This window comes from Terrapene carolina, unplaced genomic scaffold, assembly GCF_002925995.2.
Source record: "Terrapene carolina triunguis isolate 2854851 unplaced genomic scaffold, T_m_triunguis-2.0 Scaffold68, whole genome shotgun sequence".
Lineage (NCBI taxonomy): Eukaryota > Metazoa > Chordata > Testudines > Emydidae > Terrapene > Terrapene triunguis.
In genome coordinates, this window is record NW_020664419.1 from 19,355,653 (window position 1) to 19,365,998 (window position 10,346).

The 10,346-nt window shown below is 43.1% G+C and overlaps 1 protein-coding gene across 1 annotated transcript in view; it reads left to right on the top strand.

The window, feature by feature from the left end:
* GSAP (gamma-secretase activating protein) overlaps positions 1 to 10,346 on the top strand; it is a 65,996-nt gene that overhangs the window by 38,880 nt on the left and 16,770 nt on the right. The window contains exons 20-24 of the mRNA XM_024196966.3: positions 4,172 to 4,300; positions 4,712 to 4,770; positions 5,217 to 5,248; positions 7,223 to 7,284; positions 9,202 to 9,297. Of these exons, the coding sequence (XP_024052734.2) occupies positions 4,172 to 4,300; positions 4,712 to 4,770; positions 5,217 to 5,248; positions 7,223 to 7,284; positions 9,202 to 9,297 (378 nt within the window). The remainder of the gene's footprint in view (positions 1 to 4,171; positions 4,301 to 4,711; positions 4,771 to 5,216; positions 5,249 to 7,222; positions 7,285 to 9,201; positions 9,298 to 10,346) is intronic.

Consider the following 10,346-nt stretch of genomic DNA (forward strand, 5'->3'; position numbering starts at 1 on the left):
AGGGTGAGTGGAGAATTGGGCCTAGCTGCTTACCACTGATTTCACTGGGAGTTGATGACACTTGGGAGATCAGGTCTTGAGATGGATCTTTGGTCACCATATGCTGCATGTGTTCACTGAGGTCAAAATTTAGCTGGCTGTTCAGTTTGTCTGAGATTTAACCTCAAGCCTCTGGGAGCAAAGGTCTTTAGCAGCTGCACTTCTCGATTGTGAAACTCCTTTCCTACTTGTGTGTAAAAACCTAAACAGACTGAGAAGGATAAAGTTAAACTGAAGACACTTATTTTCTGCTGCTTTTGACTGCAAAGTGCTCTGACTCTTATGTGACGCCAAGAGACAAATGCTCTGGGGTCAGATTCAGTGCTCTGTTCTGGCTTGTTTACTCTGCTCCAGTTATACAAAACCACCATAAACCCAGTTTCACTGGCCAGTTAATGGGGTTCTAGGTGGTTCTTGTTGCCCAAGAGTGAAAAAGCAACCAGAACATAGAATTGAATCTGGCCCTTTATTTATTATTTCTGCAGTCTCTCAGGTGCGTGAGGCATTTCACGGACACGATGACATCTCCCAACCCTGATGAACTTTCTATTTAAGGGCCCCATGCCCTTTGTGAACTTCTGAGTGCTCCCAGGGAATTCCTTCCCATTTGAGGGTGTGCCACATGTAGTAGGAAAATGGATCCTAAATTCAACAGCCTACCAAGGGATAACATACACAAGGTTTGGGAAGAAGGGGTTGTGAGAGAGGCCAGGATCACCACTGTAAGCTCATGGAATATGTTTGTTTGTGTTACATAGAAATCTGATCCTTTTCTTTGAACAAGTTAATATATTTATACTCACTCATGTTTTAATCTGTCAGGAAGAGTGGGATAAAAGTCTGTATTGGAAGGCTCACTGGAAGGAAGAGTCTTGAAGAATTTGAAAGAAAAGAGTGAGGCACACAGAATCGGCAAGGGGGCAGGCATCGGAAAAGGCAGTCTCATGGCACGGGGGAGTGACCCGACCTGCGGAACAGGCAGGGAGTAAGCACTGAGCTTTGTTGCATATTTACCTAGTGCCTCTCATCGCAGTTAGTTATACATCCTCCACCACCAGTTAGGTGGTAGCACACAGATCCATACGATAGGCGGTGAAGAGGACCGCTGTAGCCATTCAAAACTTCAAGAGGAGTTCAGGCAGGTAGTCCTCACTGTGTTGGGTAAATATAGTCTGACACGACTGCTCTTGTGAAAAGGGCCAGGGGGGTTTTAAGCCCTCACAAGTGGGGAGGTCCTTTGGTTTGACATCTCTGAAAAATGACGCCATCAGTAATACAGTATCAGGCTGGGCCACTAATCCTGTACTGTCCGGTGGTACAGGGCAGCCTGCAGAATGAACACCACTTCCACTTGCATTATGGAGATCTCTCCTCTAGTTCTTACCCAGCCTGACCCTGTTTCTCTCTTTGGACAGGCCACAGAAAACCAAGACTTTAGGCAAAACACAATCCTTTATTTTAACCTGGTGACATTTTAAATGAGACCAAAAGATGCTGCTGGTTTTAGTTTTCAGTGGCATCAAATTTTAATCTTAAAACCTGCCACTTTGTTATGGACTCACTAGACAAAAGCAGCTTTTCATCGTGTCAAACGGGTTTGTATGGCTTGAAAACAATGCAAGGGGGGACTGGCAGGAGATCCATAGGGTTGTGCAACTGCAACTATCTAAACTGGTCACTAGATGTCATCCTTGTTGTATATTCTGGCTGTTGTTAACCTAACAGTAACACTTATGCCAAAATATACTGTAGTAATATGTTGTAGAGTTAGTTATTTTGCCTATTCGCTACCAAAAATCTCAGTCAATTGTGTTAACCTAAAGTGTTTAACCTAATTAAACTATGTTAAAACCCAGACTGACCCTTATCAGCTACGGCCGCACGAAAGTTGGGGAGTATAGTTAAATCATACTATACACTTTAAAAGTTAGCCTGGGTCTCCTCATAATTATGTGGGAGTGTGTCATAATTTGCTGTGATGGATTGTAGGTTGTCTTTCAAAGTCATGCCTGATCTCGAGTGCAACTGGAGAAATAGGAAATTAAGTGAATAGTCACATGTGCCTGTACTTTTTGAAATGATTTTGGGTACTCCATTTTAGATACCTTTAAAAGGGACTGTGGGGTTTTTTGGGTGGATGGTTGCTCAGCACTTTCTGAAAATTAGTCTCCTTTAAAGTATCTCAAGTTTGGCACCAAAATCACTAGTCCCTTTTCTGAAAGCTTTAAACTATTATATTTAAAGCTGTGATTGATGGAGAATAGGTTTGTGTCAGAGCCTTCTGGGGGAGAAATAGCCAGTAGCTTCTAGAAAGATAGGACTACTCAAGAGCAAGTGAACTTTGGGTGCTATGCAAAGAAAGGGTACACGTGATGGATTTTCCAATAGCCAGCTAGTCAGGTTCAAAAGCAGATGTGAAATAATGTTAAGGGGCAAAGGACAGAAAACAGCTTGTTTGCTCAGGGCAGCAGTTCTATGCAATATTGAATGAAGATGCAACATACAAGGGAAAATGGGCTATAATGTTTGTTTAAAATTAGAGCAATTAAGGATGGTCATGCCTGCCCTCGAAGAAACCTGGAGGAATAATGGACTGGTCTCCAGGGAGGTAGGTCCCTGACTCTGAGGGCACACTAACTCAGATGGGCCTTGTGGATGCTGCAGGGCTGAAAGGAGGAAAGCATCTGATGGTCTAACACAAACCCTGCAGTGCTAGGATAGATGAATTCTTGTTTGACCCACTGAAAGTGCAGGATTTTACTTTCACTGACTATGCAGCTATCCCAACCTAGACCAGATAGGATGTTTAGAACATTTACTCTTGGTTTTTCTCTTCATCTTCTATTGAGTGCTGTTTTATTCAAAATATTTTGAGTCTTAGACCAGAGATTGGATACTGTAGACAACGGGTGGTCTCCAGATCAGGACGGGCAAGATGCTGGTTCCTATCTTTGCTTTCCCACTGCTAAACTGCATTAAACTACAGCTAAAAATACATTATTTCCCTGAAGTTATTTTCCTGATGTTCCTTTTCTGTGTAAGCCATCGCTGTAGTTGCCACAGGATTTTTGTGTGACTGACAGTGGAAGGGAAGTGGTCCATATGAGTATGAATTAAAGTGCAGGGAAGGAGGCGAGGTTTTCATGTGTCACTTTCTCCAGTAAGATGTGCTCCATGCTATGAAACAGTGTCAGAGCTGCCGTTTTAGTTTTCTTGGTAACTTCATTGTGGCAATTATTAAAGGTAAGAAAACTGGCAAGGGGCAGAGGCAGCCAAAAGCCTGCTGGTGCCCCCAAAGTGTTGCTAAGATGATGGCGGTGGTTGGAAAGGTGTGCCAGGAAAGACAGACGAACAGGAGGGGTGACAGGAATATAGGAGTAAAGCTTAAAACTGGGGGGAAGGGGTTTCAACTATCTTCCAAAAATTAGAGTTTAATCTTCTATGTCCTATCCAGTACAGTGCACGCTGCTGACCCTTAATAATGGCCTCAAATTTCCATTTAAAAGAAACAAATGAAAGTCAGACCCAGTGTGGAATTCTAGGTGCAAAAACAGGCGCAGGAAACCAGAATTGTCTGTGTTTGGTTTTTCCTGTTACCCTCCTAGGTTTTAAGTCAATTTCAATGTTAAAATCAAAGGTTTAAAAAATGCTGTGGAAAAGCTTTTTTTTTTCTGGGCTGAGTTTGTTATATCAACTTCCCAAACAGGACCCTATAACACAAGTGCTAATGCAATTCTGTAACGGTACAAACCTTGGCGTGCCAGTATAATGCAGTGTTATGGCTGAGGACGAGAGAGCCACTGCCAAACAAAGAAAAGAAATATCAAATGGGAGAATTTTTGAAAGAACGACGTGTCTGCATTGTTCAGCTAACATTCCCTGGGTGCAAAATGGGCAGGTTGTTCACCTGCTACGCTGAAAGAGAACCTTTGTGTAAGAGGTTTCATAGCTTTCTTATATAGTAGTAATAATTTCTCAGTACAAGAATGGCTTTAAAAACCAATAACCCAAGGCTGATTTCCAACCCTGCATTTATCATAGTTCTCTCATGTCGTCATTTGAGCGATAAACTCAATAGATAGTTTTACAACTGTGCAGTTTGTATTCATGCTTTTTGTTTATATATTTGTAGGTTCAAAATTGTAAAGGCTTCTGGGAAAAGCTAAACTTAAACCTGGAGTGTGTGAAATACGCTGAGCCACACTTGCATTACAACAACAATGTGCTCAGGAGAGAATGGTATAAGCTACTTTCAGAAGAGGTAAATGAACAGTTTGGATAAGCATCCATCGTTCTGTTTCCATGATGTGAGCATTGTTTTAAAGCTGAATACAGAAGTAAAGAATTAAGTTGTTGGAACTCATCTCATTAGACATTTGATGAGGAAATTGGGTAGCTCTTATGGGAGGGCAGTCAGTGGTTGTAATTCTTACCTATAGATTCAGATAGGATCTGAATTCCACAATCTGCCACCAGGTTGGGGGCTTGGATTTCTGCTACACTAGCTTTCTGTGGGTTTCTTGAGTTCTACCAGCTGCAGGCTGTGCTTTTCAAAGTGAGTGAGAGGCACTACTGTAGCATTATCCCCATTAGAAGGGAAAGCTAGTACTGTTTCTCATCGATTTTTATGTGGCAGAATTTTAATAGTTCTGCAACTGTTTTTTCAATGTAGAAAGCCGAGGAAAGAAGAACCACAACATATTTGAGGAATATTTTTGAGAATGCAAAAAAGTAGGTAAAATATTGGTGATTTTACCCTTCCTTATTCTGTTTAAGTGAATGCTGTGTTTTAAGTGGACCATTCTGGACTTAAAAGTGCTGTGAAGCTGGGTGCATCTCACTGTTATTACATATTATTACCTGGCCAATTCACCTCACCTAGGGGAGGTCACCCAGGTGTCAGTCAACCCAGGTCATCAGGGACTCCTGATGATGGCCACAAAACTGTCCAGGGAATCCAGCATTCTGGGCTTTAAGACTGAACGTTAGAAATGAAGATTTCTTCCTTTAAAAACATGTTTAAATTAATTTTATGCCACTATCCTTAATACACTGAGCTAGTTTAACATGGCCAATACGTGCAATTTTAAATCTGATTAGCTGCATGTAGATACGTAACTTTTCAGTGTGTGTCTATCCTTTTGAAGCAGTATTTAAATTCAGTTTTCCCTCCCTAGGGTGCTTTCCAATCTTGCTGAATGGAACTTGGGTAAGGAAAACATGCACTGATGCAGTCTGTGGCTAGGTGGGATGCTGAAATGGTTACAGTCTACATACCATGGCCTGAAACATTCATTTTCAAATATGTTTTGAACCTGTTTGCCATTGAAGGATCTGAGGGATGAGGCAGGTAAAGTTGGATAACTAAAATGCAGGAATAGAGTCTCTCTCTGATGTATAGTTACAGCGTCAGGAGACCTGGGTGAGATTGAAGAGCGCCTTTGAAAATGATCTAGACAAACACAGCCATCTAGGCTTTATCTACACGAGTTTTCCTTAAAGCAGGGATAGATGACTGTCAAACATCTGAGCTTTGTCTTCTTACAGCGTTCTACAGTGCTACCGCTACAGAGCTGCACCCATTGGGAGATTATGGTAGAAAAATCCTAGCGGAGACAAGGCACTAGCCTCAATCAGTAGCTGAGCAGAGCTGAGCAGTAGCATCTTGGAATCATTTCAGAAATGCTAGAATGACCTTCAAGACCCCTACTTGTTAGTTTAAAACTTTTAGTTAAAACTTAGTTTCCATAAAATTCATTGACAAATCATAAGTTGCTACTGTATTCTTGTTTCCGTTGCTAGGCATTTGAGTCTTTCAGGACCTCTCTTATTCTTTAAGTGTCGCTTTTGTCATGTGATTCAGGTTTCCATTCACAAGCTGATCAAGATTTCCAGACTGCAGTCCCACCTCATTTACATCACTGTGCTAGTCTAAGTATTGGTCACTCATTTAAAAGCTAGACATGTTTGGATTTGTTTAAAGAAAATAAAGCCAACATTAACTTCCAGTATCCAACATTATGATCACCTTCCCTATCCTTCAATCATTGCTTTGGAGTCTGACTTTTAGGACCCCAAGTAGCCTTAGCTAAACTTCTGTAGCCTTACACTGCAACCACTGCCCTGTCTTCTAAAGATGCTGGTTTAAGAACCATACACTTGTCTGAATAGTTCATTCGTGTCAGAACCTCAACGGTGCCTATAAACTTTCCAGTTAGTAATAGTAATAGTGAGCATTTACCTAGGTCATTTTATCCATAGATCTCCAGGCATTTTAAAATGGGGATAGCCAGACCCATCTTTGTACGGATAGGGAAAGTGAGGTAGAGGGGGCTAAGTGTCTTGCCCAAGGAGTAGGTAAATACATATACTTCAAGGCAGGCAAAAGATAGTTAAAGGGAAATGCTTAAAAATTTAGGGGCCAGTTTCTGCAAGATGTCAAGTGAAGCCCTCTAATCCCAGTCCGTGAAAGTGGAGCTGCTCGGCATCTTGCAGAGTCAGGCTGTTAGTTTGATCTCGTAGGACAGGAAGAACGCGTAAGGAGTCAGACGATGCCAAGCTCTGCCTGTTGTGTTCTATACCTGTTCTTTTGTTTTGTAACCTCTTTCTTCCATGCAGTTAACGGGAGTGCTGTCGGATATTTAGATTCACCTTACTCAGCAATTTGTAACTGAAATAGCCAGGCCAAAGAGTTCTGCTGTGAGTGTAGGAGGTGCATTCTGTGAAAAGGCTACTTTGCTCTAACCAGTTGTATAGCAAACCCGCCCAGATGTTTGCCCTTGGTGAGAGTTGTAAATGTCAAGATCTGAACAGTGTGCATTTTGTATTCTTGTTACCACTGGGTTTTCTGGACCTGCCGGCTCTAAAGGGCTAATGGTGGTGGCAACATTTGTCTTGGAGATTGAGGGAAAGAGCTATAGAAACAAAGTGTGATGCTATTGTATAAGAGAACTGAGGGGAAGAGAATAAGCTTTTTTCACAAATGCCTCCATCTTAGAGCAGCTGGGGAAGACTGCCTTGTGACAATTTTCTGTTCCGTCACTGTTCTCTGAATCTGTCTAGGAATGGGAACGGTATGCCTCCTGTTTTTCTCCTCATTTCTAAGTGGTTTTGGAGTCCCTGAGGTCTCTCACTAATTCTGCAGAATCATGCATTTGAATGATATTAATTCTGTTTATTTCAGAGGAAAGGCTAGTTCCTCTTTTTCAAGAGGAAGACTACCCGCAGCGATTATTAATCGGACTAGTAAGTGTTTTTGTTACATTCTGTGCAGTAGAAGACGTGCAACCTTAATCAGTGTAAAGAATAAGTTCGATAGTATTTATTTGTAGTTTTTCTTGCCAAGTCTTTTATTCAGTGGTTCACTAGAAGATCACTTAGGCCAGTGGTGGGCAACCTGCAGCCCCTCAGGGTGATCCGCTGGCAGGCCACGAGACAGTTTGTTTACATAGACTGTCCGCAGGCATAGCCGCCCGCAGCTCCCATTGGCTGGGAACAGTGAACCACGGCCACTGGGCAGCCGTGCCTGCGGACGGTCAATGTAAACAAACAGTCTCACGGCCCGCCAGTGGATTACCCTGATGGGCCGCAGGTTGCCCACCACTGATTTAGGCTAATCAATGTTGGGACTAGAAATGGGACAGAACATGCTGCCATGCAGGAATCAGTTTGGTTCTCTTCTCCCAGGTCAAGACACTAATCCCTAAAAATGAAAATTAGGAGGCAGATCATAGCTAAAAGCTAATTTGTCAAAACCTGACTTCCTCCAGTACAAGCTTGCTCTTTTTCTTATATGCTGCTGTACTCCTTGCCAGGGCCGCCCAGAGGATTCAGGGGGCCTGGGGTCCCCGCCTCTGAATTGCCGCCGAAGACCCGGCACTTCGGCGGCTGGTCCCGGGGCGGAAGGACCCCCCTCCGCGGGTCTTCAGGGCACTTCGCAGCGGGTCCCGGAGCGGAAGGACCCCCCGCCACCAAATTGCAGCTAAAGACCCGGAGCGGAAAAAGCTTCGGGGCCCCGTGCCCCGTGAGAGTTTTCCGGGGCCCCCCGGAGCAAGTGAAGGACCCTGCTCCAGGGGCCCCGAAAAACTCTCGTGGGGGCTCCTGTGGGGCCCAGAGCCTGGGGCAAATTGCCCCACTTGCCCCCCCCTCTGGGCGGCCCTGCTTCTTGCCTAAACACTGACTTGCCATCCTCACTGGGCATCATCCCAAGCCCCTGTCACTTTCAGTTTTTAACTCCCTTCTAATCCCTCTCCCATGTCCTCCTCCCTCTTTGCAAGAGCTGGCCAACTTTCAAAGAGAAGATCAACAAGATCCCCCATGATCATTTTTCCTTTTCCTGCTCCCCACTTAACACCCTTTTCACTTTCTCCTTTTTCTCACTTGCCTTCCACTTCACTTGTAACCCCACTACATCTATTCGTGGGCCACCACCTCCTTTACTCCATTTTCCCGGGGTGATCTCACATGGCTTCATCTACTGACTGCATGCTGATGACTCACAAATTTAGATCTCCACTACTGAGCTGTCCCCCTCCATCCAGTCCCAAATCTTAGCCAATCTGTTGGAAATCTCCTGCAGATTTCGTGACCTGTTCAAACTCAGCACAGCTATACCTGAACTCCTCATCTTGCCTCTGAAACCCTCAGCACCTCTCCTGTTCTCTGCCACTCAAAATCTAGGGCTCATTTTGGACTCCTCTCTGTCTGGCCCTCTCATCCAAATCCTACTAATTCTTTTTCCAGGACCTAAAGTTGAATGCTGAGAACTGGAATATTTAAGAATCCTCTTTTCTTCCAGGTGAAGGACTGTGTAGAAGTTGTAGCCGTGTGTTGTGATATATGCTGCCACTGTAACATAGTAGTGTTTTATAGAGATTTAGAATTGCAGGCTTTCTCCTGTGAGGCAGAGAAGCGTGATGCAGGGATAGCTGAAAGCCTTGTGTTATGTTCATTGGTCCATTGAGCTGGATCTGTACTAAGTTATCATTCTGGCTGTTTAAAATCACTTTTTTCTTTGGCGAGAATGTGTGATAGCCAGTGATCTCAGTGCAAATCATGCTTGTTTGCCAGAGACAGAAGATTGTTGTGCTAGTTCATGTGAATTGGCACTTGCACCTGCTTGAACTTTGAGAAGGCACCTAAAAGGCTGTTTTCCTTTTCCAGATGGTTGCTCAGTTGAAAGATCATCTTATGAGGCATCTACAATATGTTGGAAAAATGAAGGTTGACCAGATCGTTCTGGACTATGTTTCAAAACTGGTTAGTTTGAATTTTTTTCCAAATTTAAGTTACTGTTGAAACTAGGTTTTTTAGATCATTTTCTCTGGGCAAGGACTGTCTTTCTCTGTGTCTTGTGCATGGCTCATTGCTCAGTAACCAGTATCTATTTTCTAGTTCTGTGTGTCTATAATAAGAAGAAATATTGGAGAAGAAAACTAGTCACTGATAAAATAAGAACTATAAGATTCCTTGCAGCATGAATGCTTGATGCTTAAAGTAGAACTGGGATGCATTTTCTCTTTTGCTACGTTTTTCTGATTTTCATGTGTTCCTTCTTAATGTAAACAAAGACAAGAACTTCTTGGTGTCAGAATGCTTAGTTAGCCCTGTTCTGCCAAAGTTTCTGGCAAAACAAATCAATTTAGATTGAGCCTTTAAAATAACCCCCACTATTTAATAACAAAATTTGTGATGAATTTTGCTCTTTAACCTCACCTAAAGCAAGAATTCTCTTAATATGCAATTTATAGGCTTCCATTCCCGTAGGCGCCTTAACAGAAACTAAACAAAGTTGTTATAAACACAGGCAAGATGCCCATAAAAATTACTCCAGCCATTTGGCTGGCACGCTTTGCAAGCTTCTTTTAGAAGTCTATCACTAGACCTGGATCTCCCCTCATCCTGATTGGGAGTTCTCACTAAATTCTTAACATCTTTACATTTCCCATCAGGGCCACCCAGAGGATACAGGGGGCCTGGGGCAAAGCAATTTCGGGGGCCCCTTCCATAAAAAAAAGTTGCAATACTATAGTAACATGTATTTGGAAATGTAAAAAATAACCAGTGAAATACATTCAAAAATTAATTTTTAATAATTTGAAAATACACAAAATACATTATTTAAAAACATTAAATGCTTTAATGGTATGTATACATTTGCAATTACATAATGGGCTGTCGCTGGGTGATGGTGATGGTTGGTGCCAATGGGCTGTCGCTGCCTGGGGGTGGCGTTACTGTTGCCCAGGGCTGGGTGGGGAGCTGGGCTCTGGGTCGGGGGGTGCCCGGCTCAGAGGGGCTGGGCTCGG